This window comes from Aquarana catesbeiana, linkage group LG05, assembly GCF_042186555.1.
Source record: "Aquarana catesbeiana isolate 2022-GZ linkage group LG05, ASM4218655v1, whole genome shotgun sequence".
NCBI lineage: Eukaryota > Metazoa > Chordata > Amphibia > Anura > Ranidae > Aquarana > Aquarana catesbeiana.
The window spans coordinates 556,523,201-556,544,532 of record NC_133328.1 but is presented as its reverse complement, the minus strand read 5'-3'; the positions used below and the strand labels follow the sequence as shown (position 1 = coordinate 556,544,532).

Genomic DNA, 21,332 nt, shown 5'->3' with positions numbered 1-21,332 from the left:
TTGATGCACAACATTTAGACAAGCCTGTAAAAAACTGGCAGAATATAGTCTGGTCAGATGAGACTCAAATTTAACTCTTTGGATGCCATAATACATACCATGTTTGGAGGTCACTTCACATCACCCCAAAAACACCATCCCAACAGTGAAGGTTGGAGGTGGGAACATCATGGTGTAGGACTGTTTTTCAGCATACGGTACTGACAAACTACATGTCATTGAAGGAAGAATGAATGGAAAAATGGACCAAGACATTCTTGATAAAAATCTTCTGCCATCCACCAGGATGATGAAGATGAAATGAGGGTGGACATTTGGGCAAGACAATGATCCCAAACACAAAGCCAAGGGAACTCTCAAATGGTTTCAAAGAAAGAAAATAAAGCTGGTAGAATGGCCTAGCCAATCACCTGACTTGAATCCAATTGAAAATCTATGGAAAGAACTAAAGATCAGAGTTCATAGAAGAGGCCCATGGAACCTTCAAGATTTGAAAACTGTTTGTGTGGAAGAATGGAGCAAAATCACACCTGAGCAATCCATGCGACTAGTTTCTTCATACTGGAGGGGTCTTGAAGCTGTCATTACCAACAAAAGATTTTGTACCAAGTATTAAATACATTTCAGTTAGCATGTTCAATACTTTTATCCTGTATCATTCCATTTTATTACACATAACTTCATTTCTGAACTTATTTGTTTTGTTTTTTTTTGTATGTATGGATTGCATGGGTTGTTACCGACATGTGGTGTCAATAGCACCTTTAGAAATATATATTTACCTAGAAAAATGGTGACATGTTCAATACTGAATTTTACCCACTGCATACTGTAAAACAGATTACGGTAGGAGATTTCAATCCAACAGATGAGAAGAATTTTTTATCTGGCTTTGTCATCACTTTGTATAGCCATCTGGACCTTCATTACCTTTACCAACAACACAAAAAGGCTGGGTGACTACCAGAGAACTTTATGTTTATAATAATAAGGTGCTTTTAAGTGCATTACTGATACAATAGCAGTCATTAAAATTAATGAATACACATTTGCTACTCAGCGTTATGACACACATTTATCCAATTTGCTTTTGAAGACATCAACAGTTTTATGCTTTAGTAAATGACAAGGAGAACTTTTATCTGTAAAATAATGAAGTTTGCAATTTCCCCTGCTTGGCACAGGATGTAAAGGTCTCATGCTAATACTATATTTTAATGTGGACTCGAGCCTGGATTCTTGTCTCCTCTCCAATCATTATTTTATCTTTTCAGTCTTCTATATATTTCCTTTAGTCATTATTACATAAACTTCCACAGGTATTGGGCAAAAAACATAATTATTTCTTTAGCCAAAGGTTCAGTACAGCTTATTTACAGTTTACTGGTTTTACTTGTGACCTTTATTGTTTGGCAAATACAATGCTAAGGTATAAAATGAAACTACTGTTTTGTGGGGGGGGTTAGATTATTTATTGGTGTCAGTTTAGACTAAATTAGAAAAACTGTTTGAAACATTGCTGAATAAGAGCTTCCAGCACAGTGAACAAGTGCAAATTGTAAAGCTACCCTATCACAAAGTTTAAAAGCATCCTTAAAGGGGTCGTAAACCCTCGTGTTTTTTCACCTTAATGCATCCCCATGCATTAAGGTGAAAAAACGCCTGGCAGTGACCGGCCCCCCAGTCCCCCCCCCCGTTTTACTTACCTGAGCCCTGAGATTACCAATGGCGAGAACAAGCTGTCCCTCTGCTCGGGGTTCTCGGCACTTGATTGGATAGATTGATAGCAGCGCAGCCATTGGCTCCCGCTGCTGTCAATCAAATCAAATGACGCGGGCGCCGGGGGACGGGGCCGAGTCATACATTCAGCGGCTATGGATGCCGAATGTTGGACTCGGGAGCACGCCCGCAAGGTAACACCCTGGGAGAGCGCTTCTCCTAGAGGGTCATCTGATGCGGAGAGGAGCCACGAGAGCTGCCGAGGGAGCCCAGAATTCGGTGTTCAGGGCCACTCTGTGCAAAACGAGCTGCACAGTGGAGGTAAGTATGACATGTTTGTTATTATAAAAAAATAAAATTGGAATCTTTACAATCACTTTAAAGAGGAACTGCAGTCTGCTCACATAATTTGTAATAAAAACATCTTTGCCATTCTGAAGCTTCCCTCCAACCACTTTGCATATTATTTTATACAGTATATACTGTGATTCTGTACTTGCCAAATATGCTGCAGAAAACTTCCTCCACTAAGGCTGCTTTCACACTGGGGTCACGCCATGTAAGCGGTAAAGCGCCACTCCTTATAGCAGCTCTTTACCGGCATTTTATCTGCGCTTTTTGGCCGCTAACAGGGTGCTTTTAACCCCCGCTAGCGGCCGAAGAAAGGGTTAAAACCACCTGTGTTGCGGCGCTCCTGAAGCACTTTTCAGGCACTTCGGAAGCACTGCCTATGCATGTATACAGCGCTCCCAAACCGCCCCAAAGATGCTGCTTGCAGGATTTTTTGTAACATCCCGCAAGTGCACCGCACCAGTGTGAAAGGACTCGTGCTTTCACACTGGGGTGGCATGGGAGGCGGCTTTCAGGTTCTTTACAGGTGCTATTTTTTAGCTCTAAAATGCCTGAAAAATGCCTTCAGTGTGAAAGGGGTCTAAGTCTGGCTGCAGCCATTTTAACTGTGGGCAGCTGAAGCTGCTGCCTGTTCACTTTCTGGAATTACACAGACACACATTTCCAGCCCTGCAGCTTTCATTGGCCAGCTTATGACTCATCTCCCCTCCCTTCCTGGCAAACTCTCACAAGAGTGGGAGAGAGAGCTGTGCATGATGTGATAAGCCTAGGCTAATGACCAGACAAGAAACAGGAAGTGGGCTGTATAAGGTATTTACTGGCAGAAAAAAAAAATGTTTTATTATCCAAAGTTAAAACAACAAGGGCAGAAGATTTAAAAGATGGAAAGTTGAAAAAATGATTGAAGGTCCGCTTTAATTCTAAAAAAAAACCCACATGTGAAATTACTATATCAGAAAAGAAAGTTCTGTTAAAACCCCTCTTATCTATATAAAAAAAAAATGAATTCCTTTGTTGGTGCCTGCACCGCCGATCTGTGTTTAGCCTGAAGCTTTCACCGTTTCCTCTCTCTGACCTCAAGTCAGTGAAGGAGAGAGTAGTGAGGTAAGGTCAGAGGGAGGAACCAGTGAGAGTTACATACAGTCAGGTCCATAAATATTGGGACAATTCTAATCTTTTTGGCTCTATACACCACCACAGTGGATTTGAAATGAAACGAACCAGATGTGCTTTAACTGCAGACTTTCAGCTTTAGTTTGAGGGTATTTACATCAAAATCAGGTGAACAGTGTAGGAATTACAACAGTTTGTATATGTGCCTCCCACTTTTTAAGGGACCAAAAGTAATGGGACAATTGGCTGCTCATATGTTCCATGGCCAGGTGTGTGTTATTCCCTCATTATTCCATTTACAAGGAGCAGATAAAAGGTCCAGAGGTCATTTCAAGTGTGCTATTTACATTTGGAATCTGTTGCTGTCAACTCTCAATATGAGATCCAAAGAGCTGTCACTATCAGTGAAGCAAGCCATCATTAGGCTGAAAAAACAAAACAAACCCATCGGAGAGATAGCAAAAACATTAGGTGTGGCCAAATCAACTGTTTGGAACATCCTTAAAAAGAAATAACGCACCAGTGAGCTCAGCAAAACCAAAAGACCCGGAAGACCACGGAAAACAACTGTGGTGGATGACCGAAGAATTCTTTCCCTGGTGAAGAAAACACCCTTCACAACAGTTGGCCAGATCAAGAGCACTCTCCAGAAGGTAGGTGTATATGTGTCAAAGTCAACAATCAAGAGAAGACTTCACCAGAGTGAATACAGAGGGTTCACCACAAGATGTAAACCATTGGTGAGTCTCAAAAATAGGAAGGCCAGATTAGAGTTTGCCAAACAACATCTAAAAAAGCCTTCACAGTTCTGGAACAACATCCTATGGACAGATGAGACCAAGATCAACTTGTACCAGAGTGATGGGAAGAGAAGAGTATGGAGAAGGAAAGGAACTGCTCATGATCCAAAGCATACCTACCTCATCAGTGAAGCATGATGGTGGTAGTGTCATGGCATGGGCATGTATGACTGCCAACGGAACTGGTTCTCTTGTATTTATTGATGATGTGACTGCTGACAAAAGCAGCAGGATGAATTCTGAAGTGTTTTGGGCAATATTATCTGCTCATATTCAGCAAAATGCTTCAGAACTCATTGGACGGCGCTTCACAGTGCAGATGGACAATGACCCGAAGCATACTGCGAAAGCAACCAAAGAGTTTCTTTAAGGGAAAGAGGTGAATGTTATGCAATGGCCAAGTCAATCACCTGACCCTGAAAATGCATTTCATTTGCTGAAGACAAAACTGAAGGGAAAATGCCCCAAGAACAAGCAGGAACTGAAACCCAGTGTCTGGTGATGTCTATGCGTTCCAGACTTCAGGCTGTAATTGACTGCAAAGGGTTTGCAACCAAGTATTAAAAAGTGAAAATTTGATGGATGATTGTTAATCTGTCCCATTACTTTTGGTCCCTTAAAAAGTGGGAGGCACATATACAAACTGTTGTAATTCCTACACCGTTCACCTGATTTGGATGTAAATACCCTCAAATTAAAGCTGAAAGTCTGCAGTTAAAGCACATCTTGTTCGTTTCATTTCAAATCCATTGTGGTGGTGTATACAGCCAAAAAGATAAGAATTGTGTCAATGTCCCAGTTTTTATGGACCTGACTGTAGTTACATAGTAGGTAAGGTTAAATAAATTCAACAGTCCATCCAATTCAACCTGTTGGTGTGTGTGTGTGTTTGTGTAGATAAGCATTTCCCATATCCCCATATATTACGTTTGCCAAGATGCACATCCAAGAGTCTTTTAAAACTATCAATACTTCCTTCTGACACCACCAATTGTGGAAGAAAGTTCCACATCCTTACCGCCCTGACAGTGAAAACCCCCCTATGCCGCTTAAGGTTAAACCACTTCTCTTCCAGTCTCATTGTGTGGCCCCATGTCTTCTTACACTCCTTGGGACTGAAAAATTTCATACTTACGCTGGGATCACCATTGAGATATTTGAATATTACTATCATATCTCCTCACAAGCATCTCTTCTCCAGGGAGAATAAATGTAATGCTTGAAGTCGTTTCTCATAATTAAGGTCCTCCAGTCGCCATATTAATTTTGTTGCCTTTCTCTGGACTCTTTCCAGCTCCAGCACATCCTTTTTGAGGATTGGTGACGAGAACTAGACAAATACTCCAGATGCGGCCTAAGTTTAGTAAGTTTAGGCTTGAGTTTTATAAAGTGGCGGGATTATCGTTTTATCTCTGGAGTATATCTCCTTTTTTAATGCATGCTAATATTCTTCTGGCTTTGCTTGCTTAAGCTTGGCATTGCATGCTATTGCTCAGTCTGTCTTCTACTAGGACTCCCAGATCCTTCTCCATCCTGGAATCCCCCAGGGATTTTCCTCTTAGTGAGTTGCAAAGGACCCAGGGATTGACAATCCCAGACATGTTGGTTTTACAGTGGATGTCAGGGCACCAATTCTAGTGATCAAGGAGTTTGGTAGGGAGGGCACCAGGAAAGGTGTGTATTTATTTTTACAGGAAAGTGGGGTTACCAAACCTTTTTTTTTTAATGACAGGGTTGCTTAAAACCTCTCCTGAAGCAAAGTTCAGGTAAACCACTAAATATCGAATTCTGTGCAAGCATTCTTGTGATTTACACAAATCTTACACAGTGTAACTCTTCAATAATACATTTATCTTTTTAGCTCAGCTATTTGACTTTCTATGTCAACTGTTCACCTTCTGCCTTCTCAGTGGGCAGAAAATCGGCATTATCACCTCCGTGCAGTGACTAATAATGGACTCTATAATGAAATACTGCTAAACCAAGAAGTAGCCAACTGATCTTACTGGTTAACTAATGTATGTGTATCACAAGAATGGAAAACCAAAAATAAAAATCATTTGGAACTTAAAACAGTAAAAAAAAAAAGTGTATTTCAACTGTGTATTTAGATGTTTGCCTGGAGCTCCACTTTAACATCTAAAACAATGCATCAACTATTCACCTTCCTCCCCTAAACTTAAAGAAAACAATTCATCAACCTGGGCAATAAAAGCATGATGACAGACAGCTAGGGTATTGCTGTTGGTGAGCTTTCTATGCCTTCTCCCTCAATTCATGCTCCATGTTCCATTGGATAAAATCACAAGGAGCTGGTGACAGTCCCACAAGTGAGATTGAAGTAAGATAATTGGTTCATTTTCCAAATGCCAATTAATCTGATTGACCTTTTTTTTGTTTCTGTCAATAATTATACAAATTAATATTAAAATGCAAAACATTGTCCAGTGATCTTAAACAGGATACAGGATCACGACAAACACTGTGAGGCACTGGCTATCAGGATTGTGGAGGATGTGTACGTGTCACCTACACATGTCAAGGGGCTCCAGGGATTATGGCTGATGTAATGTGAGGAAAACACCCTTTTTGATTTCTCAGATCTTAATAAGCCCTGTTTTGGGTCCTGGAACCTGGAGACTTTGTAGAGCTTTGAGTTAGATAAAGCCTCCATTTCTAGGTTCACATCTTACCTGGCAGTCAGACCTAGTTTTTAATCAGCAGTGCATGGGTCTTTTTGTTTGGGAAATAATTAAGACGCAGGGATCCTCCCTCCCCAAGAGATAGATGTGCAATAAGGGCCTTTTCACATGGGTGGACTGATCTGGCCTGCCTGTCAGTTTTTCAGGCAGACCCAATCAGACCCTCCAGTCTCCTCTATGGAGCAAAGAGTGTCAATGGACATGTGTCCATTGACACCCACCGACATCTGATCCTGTCCAATAAAAACAGATGGATGGGGATCCGTTTCCCATCCATCTGGCAGATCAGATTGGATGGCAGTCAGGTGTAAATGGACAGGCAGTCCATTTACATCCAACCGCCCATCGAGGGGAGCGGGCTGTGTCTATGTCAGCCCTGCATAAGTGGAGCAGACGTGGACCAGCCATTTGCCTGCTCAGTGGGTATCAGCGGACAGATTCCTCACTGAAAAAGAAGACTCCAACAAAGCCTGCCCAGTGTGTAAGGAGCCTAAGGGGGCAGCTGAGTGTGTGCGCAGACGCAAGGAGAGTGTGTTGTGGCCTGCATATACCAGACTGTTGTCAGAGGTAAATGTTATACAGTAGTCTATGCAAAAACAGGCTGTGGGTCTGAGCAGGCCAAAAATAGACTGAAAGCAAACCGTCTGAAAAAGAACATTTTTGTTAATTAATAAAAGTGAGCAGAAATCCATGAATGCAAGTTGGTGAGTGGACTGAGTCCTTGAAGCTCTACAATTGAGCCTAAAATTCCACACTACTTTTAATCATGCAGCTGCATGATATAGCATACTATATGTTACAGATCAAATTGTCATTTTTAAAGACTTACCAGAAGATATACTTTTAGTTACTTGTATCTTCAATATCTGATACATGATTTTCCATCTAAAATTAAAAGAATAAAACATTGTGAAATTCTGAGTTTGGACCATGATTCCTATGACTATTAGAGCCGCAAGGCATACAAAAAAGAGCTTAACTATATCCCGGCTTTTGTATTTTTTCAAAGAAAGAAGTTAGAAGAAATGATTATTTTTCCCCGCTTCATTAAGCTTTCTGCTTAAAATATACTAAAAGTTCAGTGTTGGGTGAAGGATGATGTATTCAGTAAAACACAGCAGTACAAAAAGTGCCTCCATGAAGTGCAAAGTGCAGTGGTTTATATCAAATAATCAGAATTCAATTCTTAGCTCTTCGAATTACAGATTAGTATCTAGCTTAACTGACCTGAAATCAGCTGCAATGGGTTATCACACTCTGTGTATCTGCATATAAACTGCATACATCATCACTTTTTTCTGTTTAGTGCTGTCAAGTCTATGCCATTAGACCAGTGTTTCTCAACTCCAGTCCTCAAGACGCTCCAACAGGTCATGTTTTCAGGATTTCCCTCAGATGAAACAGCTGTTGTAATTGCTAAGGCAATGAAACTGATCAAATCACTTGTGCAAAATAAAGGCCTGAAAACATGACCTGTTGGGGCGCCTTGAGGACTGGAGTTGAGAAACATTGCATTAGGGGGTTTATTAAATAGTTGACTTACTGAGGCTATACTAGACAAGTAACAGGTAGCCACATCTGAGGCAGGTTAAATATAATCCTTTATACCTTGAAATTTCACCATCCATAGACCTCTTTGCAAATAGGGTATAAACCATATTTCTTGTTTGTTATGGATATCCTTTATCTATAGTACAGTATATACAACATGAAATTAGATGCATTTGGGATTATTTTTTAACAATTGCTTCACAAGTTACATCTTTCATTTCAAATCCTTCAACTGAACTGTTATTTGGAGCATTCCAAAAAAACAGGTTTCTGTATGCCAATAGTTTAACTGGCCCATAGTTGTTAGAGCTAAACGGAATATATATTGTGTCATGTACAGCATGGTACATCACTATGTAAACTGTGTCCTAGTGGAAATTTATTCCAGCACCCCCATGGGACAATACATTAGGCACACACATTTTTTTTGGACCTATGAAGAAGGGGAAAATAATTAACTGCAGCTTTTTTTTTTTTAACTTTGCTGGCAATAAAACATTACACGTATTAACCATACCGTATACAGTTGCAAGAATACAATTTTTTTCACAATACTAGCCCTTTAGGCCTGTTGAAAGACAAATTGCCAGAAAGATCTTATCAGTCTGTATAGTCTGATTCCAGTACAAGCACCTGAACAAGCGCATGTTCATGATTTTGCTAATAGAATTGTGCATGGCCATGCGCTAGTGCATTTATGTGCTTGTTTAGCAAACATGCCTGCGTGCTCGCGGTGATGCCAAATTGCCTATTTTGCCTGTAGTTGTTACCCTCACACACTCTCGCCACATCACTGAGATCAGCCTTCGACTGTGGCGCTGGATAATGCACATGTGTGTTTGTCCTGGAAGCATATACAGTATGTGCACAGGCGTTTGTGCTCCATAGTGCACTCCCAGCACAGAGGACTGGCTCCTGATCGCATGATCATTGTGATGGTCTGTGATTGGATATCACAGTGATCACTGACTGAAAAACCTAGCCCTCTACTCTTTCTCCTCTTGACTGTATATTTTTACTTTGCTAGAGGGGAGGAATGTAAATAAAAAAAAAAGGCTGTGTCAAAAAAAAAAAAAAAAAAAGGATAAAATAGATAGATCAATGCTTGATCTAGCTTAGTGTTAGCATCAGTGTTAGGGTCACTATAATACTAGTAGCTACAGGGATAGAAGCAATCTTTCTGGTCCTGTGCCAGGTGGCTTCTCTTCTGCATAATGAGTGGGTTGCTCGCTTGGTACCACCGCCATTCATATAACCCCTTGTATTTATTTCAGTGAATACAAGGCATCCACTGATTTGATGAGATGGATAACATGACATCAGTTTTCTGCTTCTCTGGCACTTTGAATCATAGAATGCTTTGTATTCATTACAAAAAAATACAAAGGGCTCTGTAAATGGTGGCAGTGCCAAGTGAGCAACCCACTGTGGTTACTATGCAGAAGGTAAGACACTTGGCACAGACACCAGAAGATTGCTGCTAACACCATAGTAGTGCAGGCTACTACAGTGATTGGCAGTGTCCACAGCAATCTCTAAGGTATGAGATGAGCTGGAACAATGTAACTATGCAATACAAATCTTACTTAAATTTCAGTTTTAAGGTAAAGTAATGGTAAAAAAAAAAGTATTATAGGTTTACCCAATCACTTATCACAAATTTAATCTTCCAAAAAGCTGGGGTCCTGACAGGGGTGTGTCCTTTACCAACATACTTTGTGCTGAAAGATGCCCCCCTTTCTCATCTCAGAAAGTTGGAAGGTGTGTCTATGTAGTGTATGAGAGCTCCTATCAGATTCACTGGGAAATGCTACAGCTGCCAAAAAGCCAATCTATGCCAAATACAAATTACATACCAGTTCATTGCTCCCATCTTCATCAAAATCTTCTTCTATTCCATCTGTCATCTCTTCTCCATCAGCATCATGTCCTCCTTCAACATGTTCTTCAATAGAATTCTCAGCTGTTTCTGACTTACATTCTTCTTGAGCCAAATCAGAATGATCTTCCAGCTGCTTTTTCTGACCTGCAGTAAAAAGTAAAATGAATGTGTTCAAAGAATAATGCATTTTCCTTTTTCCTAAGCCTTCATGGTTTAGTAAGTATGCTTCTACTGAAGCAATGAAGATAGCAAAAAATACATTAGGGTTGTTTAAAGTGACCATGACCCCAAGATTAAATTGCCTAAAAAGATTTGCCTGTGAATAGAGTACCGAATCCCAAAATCATCCTCTGAAGTCTGCTGAGAAACCGACACTTACATGAGAGTTGAATTCCTGACCCCCTGGTACATAAAATGTTTCCTCTCACCAACCTCCATGTACCTACAGGACACTGCTATGACAAAAGTACCATGAAGCGCAGTATGTAACACAGAAAATTTACACTCCTGGAAGTGTCAGTTTTTCAGCAGTTTTGAGGGGAAGAATTTTCTCAAACATAATAAAATTCATCAGTGTATGCAGTGGAACAGATGATATGTACAAATCAATTTTGAGCCAATCAATATTGGTAACAGGTTTGCCATTGCTTTGCCTACCTTGTTTCGGGAGGTAAAACATCTAATGTAATCCAATTATTTAAACAGCAAGACGGACTTATCTTGTTTTCAGCACCCTTGAAGCCAGAGTGTGTTTGAAAATCAATCAAGATATGGAACTGATAGAGGGACTAAATCTGGCCTTAACTAAATGTTCATATGGAAAATTTAAAAAATCATTCAGCAGAGCGTTTGATCTTGCCATCATTGAGTCAAGTCAAGTTCTCAAAAGCCTGTAAAATTTTTTTCATATCTACTACATTTCAAATGTATTAAACAGGTGTCTTGTGTGCCCAGCACATGCTCATTACAATATGCACAATTTTTCCCCAAACAAAAAGCACATTCATAGTTAGAAATCTTCCCATTCTCTTATTTTCTATCCTCCTCCTTCAAACTTTCTCATCACTATGGTGAACTCACTAACTGTTAGAAAAACTAATGAATGTTCTGAAATTGTAAATTTGAACAAAATTCCACTAGGGTATGGCTAGCTTAACTACTTTAAGATCAGTCTTTTTCTGGCACTTTTTGTTTACAAGTTTAAATCAGTATTTTTTGCTCGAAAATGACTTATAACCCCAAACAGTATACATTTTTTTAGCAGAGACCCTAGGGAATAAAATGGCATTCGTTGCAATTTTTTATGTCACAGAGTATTTGCACAGTGGTTTTGTAAATGCAATTTTTGTGGAAAAAATACACTTTAAAGAATAATGATGTTACCCCAAGTAAATAGATACCTAACACGTCACCTAACATGTAAACAATACAAAAAAATATATATATATACCCCAATTTTTTTGCAAAATGTGAAAGATGATGTTATGCCGAGTAAATAGATACCTAATATGTCACGTGTAATAAATACCTGTTTAGATTTACAAAGGAGGTCTAGCGCTAGAATTATTGCTCTTGCTCTAACGTTCGCAGTGATACCTCCCATATGTGGTGCGAATATCATTTACATATGCGTGCGTGACTTACGTATGGCACAGAGGGATGGGATTCTTTACCTTTAAAAGCAAAAAAAGATCCCAAAAAAATGTTTTTGATCTTTTGCTTTTAAAAAAAAAATGTTTACTTCCATTCTGGACCAAAAGTGACGTCATGACGTTGCTCTGGTCCTCCAAGGCCATAGAGGCAATCAAAGAGAATCTACTCTTTGATAATTTCTGGCACTAGCTGGCCACACTGTTGGATTGTTTCTCAGGCGAGCTGGCGGAAAAAACAGTAAGCCCGAGAAATACCGGCGAGCCACTTGGAACGCTTTCATGAGAAAGCTAGAGAAAGCCAGCTACCGGCTTTAGAAAATAATACTGAGGTTATGGCTGATATTTTAAGCCATAATCCCGGTAAAACCACCTGAAAGCTGCAATGTATAAATACGTATTGCGGTCTTGAAGTGGTTAAGTAGACAGGCCATGCTTTAATGTGTTGATATCTATTTGATAAATATATCATAAGATATTTTTAATAAAACGTAAATACGGTAGAATAGCCTTTGCTTCAAGTATACATTTTATAGCAATATTTAATTTGAATATTAGTGTCACTATACACTGCTTAAAGAGAAAATGAACACTGCCTCTTTTTTTTTTCTCTTTTTGCTGATCTGCAAAGTAAAGGCATATTGCGCTAGTATGCATCGTATACTAGCACATTATGTGAAACTTACCTGCAAACTAAGCCCTCGTTGTCACCGCTGGAGGCCGTGTCCATCTGCAGCCATCTACCTACCAGGTCCGCGGGCTCCGGATGTGTGACTGATCGGTGCAGCGTGATGTCACTCCCGCACATGCGCGCGGGAGCCACCAGTCACGGCACAGGGCTCTGAAGAAACAGTTCCTTCAGAGCACATGTGCCGATGACATCATCGGCGACATATAAAGTAAATATCTAATAAACAGTGCAAGTTTAGGAGATATTTACAGTACCTATAGATAAGTCTTATTATAGCCTTATTACTTTCTTTTAACACCAACAGAACTAAATGCGGAAGGACAAGTGGACTGTTTTAGCACCACACCACAGTAGCTATCATCTACAGGACTACAGACATTCACAATTACATTGCAAACCCAATGATTTGTCACTGGGACATAAAGTGAAGGAAATGTCTCCAAAGGGGAAAGGAAATGTCTCTAAAGGGGATAAAGCTACATAAAAAAAACTTACAGAGGAACTAACTTTTCCCCACTCTGTGTGAGCAAAGTTTCCATGGTGTATAGATAGCAGGTGACTGAATAAACTGGAACTCCAGCTAAATCTTTTTTATTCTACATTTAACTGAGTTTGGAATTATTAGAATTTCTGCCCCCATCTGTGCACCCATTGTGGAGATTTCATCTTACTTTCTATCCTGGAGACCGAAAAGGAAGTTGGAGGAAATCTTGGAAGGACATCTTACCTACCTTACCCTCACCTTATTGTGGTAATAATTGTAAAGTTTTAGATTCCCATTCACTTTCAGTACTCGGGATAATGGTCACCAAGGCAGAGAGCAATGTAAATTCTCACAGGTACCTGAATAATTCTTGCTATAGTGATAACATTTGTATTTCCTATCACTTTCCATCCAATTGACAGTCACTACTAAGACACTTAGAGAGTGAATCTAACACTTCCACACTTTAATCAGCTACAACAACAAAAAATATCCTAAGTTCTGATTTAATATCCCCTGTTGCCTGCAAATGTTCTTCCAAATTTGAAATTGCATATAGCAGTGACCTCTAAAGTGCTAGTTCATACACCAGCCTTTGTTGACACTGTTGGGTCGGGTAATGCATGCTATGTGTTGGTGCTCTTCGGTGCCATTCAAAATGAATAGAACCACCACGCACTAAGGCACTGCACCTAAGCTGTATTGCACTGCAATGCACAGGAACACACACATTCCCTAAAAAGGGAGAGGTGCAGTTTTGGCCATTCTGGGTTGTTCTGGCAGCACATTCAAAATAAATGGACTGCTGTAATATAGTGCATGATATTGAGTGACATAATGCTCATCAACATATGTGAAGTGCGAACCTAGCCTTATGGAAGCCAATCAGGTTCAGGCAAAATATAAAAATTTTCCACTTGAAATCTTGTTATCTGAAGTAAATACAGGCAGGGAAAATATATAGCTTTAGTCTACAGGAAATGAAAAGAATAATTAGATTGACTTAAGACACCTTTCAGTGACTGATGTCATAAATGTTTATTTAAACAGCATAGTGGATGATTTTGTTGATTAGTCATTTGATGGTTGCATTCACTGTCTAACAAGGTGGAAGTAAATGTCAAAACAGCTACCAAATATAATGCAATTAGGCTAATACAGCACAAAAAAACCCCACAATTGATTGGTTGTTACTGAAAACATAAATATGTAAAATAAATTAGAGAATACAATTCCTGTGAAGTCTTCACATTTCTAAATTTGTGTGCCTGACATAAATAATTCAGTGATGCCAGCGGCACTGCGATACAGAGAAAGAAGAGGCTTTTCAAACTCAGTCTTTGAATGCTCAGTAAAGCTTTAGAGACCAGTCTAGCAACCCATGCAAAGTATGTTTAGCAAAGACCAATTCAGCGAAAGAAACTTTAACATAAGCATATTTGGATATTGTCATACTTTGAACCTCTTCTTCTTCTAAACTTTATTCACAGAGTTTAGAAAGTTTTGATTGCATTTCATTATGTGAACCTTGCTTTTGCTGATGCTAGGCAAAGTAACTGGTTCTCTTTATAGTACAGAGATAAGATTTCTGATCATACCTTACCCGTGCTCCCCACAGCCCTGATCTGCCACTAGAGCCTCAAGAAATATGCAATAATTGAGTTACGAGAGGACACGTAATAGTACTGCAATTAGTGTATGATTGGCCAGTCATCAGGTTGAACAAGTGTCCTGGGGTGAACATGGGTAGCTCTGAGTATGCCTCTACCCTCTGAGAATTTTCTGGCGGCTCTAGCAGGATTGAAGGCCAAGTTCCTTAAAGCCCAACTCCAGGCTTGCAGCTCCTTTATGGATTTGTAGCCCCAACCCCTCACATACATGTAAAAACACATTTTTTTCTAGGGGTTTAAATTAGAAAAAGATACTTACCCTGCACCTTGGTCCTGCTGCAGCTGGTGCTCCAGTTTTTTCCTCTTCTTGCTGGAATTTAGGTGGGTTCCAGAGTGATCACTTCCAATGCAGAATTGCTGGTCTGCATTGTACTTGGAGACTTTAGAAACTAGACAGCCATACAAGTGGCAAAGAGGAGCAACTTTGGGGGACCAGTCTTCTAGAGTGGATAGAGCCAATTGACCACAGAGTAAGGAAAGTATTGCACTCCGCTAGACCAAACCAGCAGTTTATACATTGTATATGGGGATGAGGGACCACAAAGGTTTTATTTAAAGTTCTACTTTAATGTGCCACCTATAAAGTGACCCTGTTACTTTGCCTATTATGGCAAAATTCTAGATTCACTTAACTTCTTTGCCAAATTATTATGTTACATGTAGTATATGCAGAGTATAAAAGGGAAATATAGCTGTGTATTGTACTTTTGTTGTATTTTTTTTTTATTAATTTTAGTTCATATGTTTGCCTTGTGCTATACAGTATTATCAGTTGACACCATCTGCTGTCCTTTGTTTTTAGTTTTGTCAAAGAACTATTGGGAACAAAATGACCTGTAATAGATCTTAACGATTAATTGCCACACTCCTGCTGAAAGCTAAAATGAAGTTTTCAGTAGAAATGCCCGCACTGTCAGCTGATACGGGAGAAGTTTTAGTTGGAGAAAGGCAGATTGGCAGTCTCCAGCATGGAGTGATGCTTACTAGTGGCTCAAGAAGCAGATAGAGTGAAAAGTATTGCCACCCTCCTTCTCTAAATAGCACACTGGAGAAGGCAGTAGATCATACGCAAATGTGTAATTTTTTGCTGGTTACACATTTTCTAAATATAAGTTTTTACAATATTCTTCCCTTCTCTGCTTGTTTTGAGTTGATTTTTAACTAAATATGGCCTTTCCAACCAGCTACAAACCTTAACTCGTTAAACATAAGGATGGATACCAGAGTGTGGTTGTAAACGGGGTTTATTTGGAACAGACAGCAGTCACTAGTGGTGTACCACAATGTAAGTGATATAACTAAAGGGCTGTTGGGTAAGATATGTTTTTTTTGCTGATGATACAAAGGTGTTTAATAGGGTTGATATCCCTGGATGTGTCTGTAACACGGAACATGATTTGGCATTGCTGGAAGTTTGGTCAAAGCAGTGGAAACTGCAGTTCAATGTTTCTAAATGTAAAATAATGCACCTAGGGAAAAAGAATCCCTACAACATTGGGGGTACAGTGTTGACCAGCACTACAGGGGAAAAAGATTTGGAGGTACTTATTTCAGATGATTGCAAAATGAGCAAACAGTATGACCAGGCAGTGGGAAAAGGGAATAGAATTCTAGGATGCATCACTAGAGGGATCACCAGCAGGAGGAAGAAGGTCCTGATTCCCCTATATAGATGTTTAACAAGACCTAATTTAGAATACTGTGTCCAGTTCTGGATACTTGACATGCAAAAAGATATTGAATAAATAGAATAAGTCCAGAGATGGGTAACAAAAATGGTGAAATGTCTGAGGGATAAAACATATCAAGAGCAATTTCAGGAACTTATGTACAACCTAGAAGAAAGAAGGGATAGGGGAGACATGATTAAAAACTTTAAATACATCAAGGGGTGAATCAGGTTCAGGAGGTCAGTTCTTTCAATATGAAACCAAAATCAAAACACGGGGACATGACCTCAAACTAACTGGAAGAAAGTTCAAATCTAATCTTAGAAAGTATTATTTTACTGAAAGGGTAGTTGATTCTTGGAATAAACTTCCAGCAGAGGTAGGGAGACAGTCAACAGTAAATGGCTCCAGACATGTTTGGGACAAACATAGATCTATACTCAGACAAAAACGTTAACGAAAAAAATAAGAAAATGTATAATAAAAATAAGGGGGGAGGGGCAGACTGGATGAACTTTTTTCTGCCGTCACTTTTCTATTTCTATGTTTCAGCTTCTCTGCACCATTGGCAAAGTTGACATGGTAAGGCACTAAAGAGAAATAACCAACATTTGTAGTTAGCATTGCTTACTTGTTATTTTATGCTGGTAATGACTGTTGAACTAGTCATTTTACCACTGGGCTATACCAGGGGAGCTACAGATGCAATACAACACCATTCCAATGCAAAGTCATCTATTTCACAGAGCACAGAATAAAACACTTGTGGTTGTTTTCCTAAATATGTAGTGACTGTCCACTGCACTCAGTATATGAGCTTAAATCGATTGAGACAGTAAGTGTGGCGCTGTACTAAAAGGCAATGTTATACCAGAAATCTGAGTGCTCCAATGATGCACTCTAACCAGTGATTTTATATACTATACCATCTATTGTGCAAACTTGAAAAAAATAAATAAAGTGACTGGTGCTAAATGCAGCTAATTGCAATGTGATCATTCATAAATGTGACAGAGTGTGCAATCTTATTTAAAGTGACTGGTGCTTTGGTGAACAATTAAATCATCACAGTCCTTTTATAACACAGTCTTTTGCAAGAAAGTGACAGGTGCTCTTCTGGCGTGTGTATCCTTTGTGCTGGTGATTCTTATAGTGCCCACTAAGGTATTGCACTCACAAGAAATATTCACCCCTTGCAGGGGTTTTCCACTTTCACAGTGTTTGCCACTGTGTGACAGTATCCAGATCCACTCCTTTAGTGACTGTTCTTTGCTTTGCTCATAAAAAAAGAAAACAAATGAAACCATCACATTCGAAGATTGTTAGGCTGCAATACAATACAGTTTTAAGTTAAGATGCTCTTTAGTTTTCAGGTTTTCCAGGATGGTGACAAGCAATATGTAGGACGATGTTCTCCCAGAATGTGGTTGGAGGGAATTATTTATAAAATGTTCAGTTGTTTTCTATTGGTGACAGCAATGCTGTAATATTGCCGGTACTCTCCGGCCGCAGATCCTGAATCTGAATCTGGAGTTGTTTTTTTTTTTTTTTTAATGAGCAAAGCAAAGAACAGTCACTAAAGGAGTAGATCTGGATACTGCCGCACAGTGGCAAACATTGTGAAAGTGGAAAACCCCTTGGGGGGGTGAATATTTCCGGTGAGTGCAATAACTTAGGGGGCACTATAAGAAGCACTAGCACAAAGGATACACATCAGAAAAGCAATTGTGCTATACATCAGAATAATGCCTCTTAAATTCCAAACCACTAATAAAAGTGCCAAGTGCTGTGAAATAATCAATGTATAAATGTGCTAAAATAATGAATGGATTATAATTAAAACCACAAACGTGTGTATATAAATAAATATAAAATGTGAGTTGATCGCATACAAACAATGAATCTTTCTAATGGAGTACCGATATACTCTATAACGGACACTGATGATCAAAACTAGCATAAAAAAGAAGTGTTCTGTCCTTTGTTCCTACTGTTGAATTGAGCTACGGCCAGGTAAACCCACATAAAAACAAATAGCAACAACTAAAAAGTACCAGATCTTTGTAAACAATGATGACTCTTGCATACGATGGTATTATAAGTGGAATGTGCCCAGCTGATTGGATCACTTAATGCTGGTGTTCGCCATGTTCTCCAGGGATCAAACATGTAAGGAGAAAAAAACACAATAGTGTTGTACTGCAGAGACTTTTTACCAGCTGTCTCAAGCTGATACACTCACATGTATTCGCTGTGTTAGACAGCTTGTGTAGCAGTCAGGTTTTACTCCTCCTCTCAGCTCATTTGAGTGTCTGCACACTCGTGGCTGACGTCACTGGATTGGAAACATGAACCTCACACATGGGTGGCAGGGGGACACTACCAACCCTGTCCATAGACCTCCATCCCTAATGCAAAAGAAGAAAGGGGGGGGGAATTTTGGGACTTTAATGTGAGGCACATGTGTGGTGTGCCTCCATCCCTAATTCAGAAAAAAGATTGGGAGTTTTGGGACTTTAAAATGAGGTCCATGGACAGCATGGAGGTGGATTGAATACAATATGAATTTATTGGTCATAAAAAATGTATCAAACATATCACAGACATAAACCACATGAGAGAAAAGAACACTGTAATAAATGCCATTCCATAATTGTTTATACACACATATGTATGTGCGCATACAATAAGGCACCGAGAACATCAAATATGTCAACTGGACGCCGCATAGTGGTCTCAGCTGATAAGTAAGTACATACAATGAATACACATATATATATATATATCTATATCTATATATAGATATATCTATATATATATATATATATATATATATAGATATATCTATATATAGATATAGATATATATGTATATACACATACACATACACATATACACATACATGAAAACAGCATTGAGCGGTGAAAATTTAATGGTGAGAAAACGTAAAACCGTAATTGATTTCGTGTAAACCACTCATCAGGGGCAGGATTCTCTAAAACATCTGTAAAGTGTAGTGAAATAGAAATTAATCTATATGCTATATGCAACTGATTGTGGCAGGGAGAGGTAAATGAGTCCCCCCTGAGTACTTAGATGAAGTCAGTACAAAGAGATGTGGCAATAATGGAACCAAGTCCAAGATAGTGGTCCTTGCCGGGAGCTGAGGTAGGAGAGCCATGCACCGGCAGAACGCATGCAAAAATGCCCCCCACACACACAGAAACTGGGTGACTTGGTCTTGGAATGAGACATATATAGTACTGTGCCAAAATGACTGCCAAAAGAGATCTGGGAACAAAAAAAGGGGGAATGCATAAATAAATATGTCATGATGTGCAAAAATATATAAATTACATCAGGGGAAAGAAAAAAAAAAGTAAAGGTCAAGAAGATCTGAGCAAAAACTTGAATAGGGAAAAAAGGGGGAGAAAAGTGAACCATATCCACTGCCCAAAAGAGGTGGAATAACATTTAAGCATGAAAGCAGGCTATCCAATGATGCGGCATGATGATACAAATGAATCCGGAGTCACTATGGCAACTTGTAAACACAGTGCGGTTTAAAACCCACACGTTCGTCACCAGGCTTCATTCCCTTGAGAATGTCATGTGACCTGTGACGCAACACGTCGGGAGAAGGAGCCAGTGATGTCAGCCACGAGAGTGCAGACACTCGAACGAGCTGAGAGGAGGAGTAAAACCTGACTGCTACACACGCTGTCTAACACAGCGAACACATGTGAGTGTATCAGCTTGAGACAGCTGGTAAAAAGTCTCTGCAGTACAACACTATTGTGTTTTTTTCTCCTTACATGTTTGATCCCTGGAGGACATGGCGAACATCAGCATTAAGTGATCCAATCAGCTGGGCACATTCCACTTATAATACCATCGTATGCAAGAGTCATCATTGTTTACAAAGATCTGGTACTTTTTAGTTGTTGCTATTTGTTTTTATGTGGGTTTACCTGGCCGTAGCTCAATTCAACAGTAGGAACAAAGGACAGAACACTTCTTTTTTATGCTAGTTTTGATCATCAGTGTCTGTTATAGAGTATATCGGTACCCCATTAGAAAGATTAATTGTTTGTATGCGATCAACTCACATTTTATATTTATTTATATACACACGTTTGTGGTTTTAATGATAATCCATTCATTAGTTTAGCACATTTATACATTGATTATTTCACAGCACTTGGCATTTTTATTAGTGGTTTGGAATTTAAGAGGCATTATTCTGATGTATAACACAATTGTATATTAATCTATAGGAGATTAGCGCACCACATTTTTCATATAATTAAGCACAATTCAGAGTGAGTGATCACTATTTTGTCTGCAGCTTTTCTAACGCATCACACAACATTATTGCCATACCAGCGCTTGAGTAGTATTAATAATTACGTCAGAAAAGCACCTGTCATTTTCTTGCAAAATACTTTGTGTTATAAAAGGACTGTGATTATTTAATTGCTCACCAAAGCACCAGTCACTTTAAATAAGATTGCACACTCTGTCACATTTATGAATGATCACATTGTAATTAGCTGCATTTAGCACCAGTCACTTTATTTTTTTCAAGTTTGCACAATAGATGGTATAGTATATAAAATCACTGGTTAGAGTGTGTCATTGGAGCACTCAGATTTCTGGTATAACATTGCCTTTTAGAATAGCGCCACACCTACTGTCTCAATCAATTATACCCTATACTCCACTTAGGTGGCTGTATTAGCAGGCACAGCAGTTCAATACATATTCAGCCATTTGCGCGGGGCCACCCATAATCTTTTTTTTTAGCATATAAGCTGAAGCTGTGTTCATCTTGCAAAGAAGAAAGAAAAATGTTTTTTTCTTGTACATGATTGGATGACTGCAGTGAACACAGCTTACCTTATTTACTAAGCTTGATGAACAGTCTCTTCTACTTTTGAAAATCAACCCCAATAGGTTTTGAATACTCTTTACAAACTATTATCTCATTGCCCTTTCATCATAATGTTAGACTTGTAAGAGGGGTGGAAAAAGTGGAGTTACATTAAAC

General features: G+C 39.2%; 1 protein-coding gene across 2 annotated transcripts in view; it reads right to left on the bottom strand.

The window, feature by feature from the left end:
* Nucleotides 1-21,332, bottom strand: part of RALYL (RALY RNA binding protein like) — a 1,862,755-nt gene that overhangs the window by 16,295 nt on the left and 1,825,128 nt on the right. For both annotated transcript variants that reach the window (XM_073631886.1, XM_073631887.1), the window contains 2 exons: nt 10,093-10,262; nt 7,515-7,570 (listed from right to left, as the gene is read on the bottom strand). In XM_073631886.1, coding sequence (XP_073487987.1) covers nt 7,529-7,570; nt 10,093-10,262 — 212 coding nt within the window. In that variant the 3' untranslated portion in view covers nt 7,515-7,528. The remainder of the gene's footprint in view (nt 1-7,514; nt 7,571-10,092; nt 10,263-21,332) is intronic.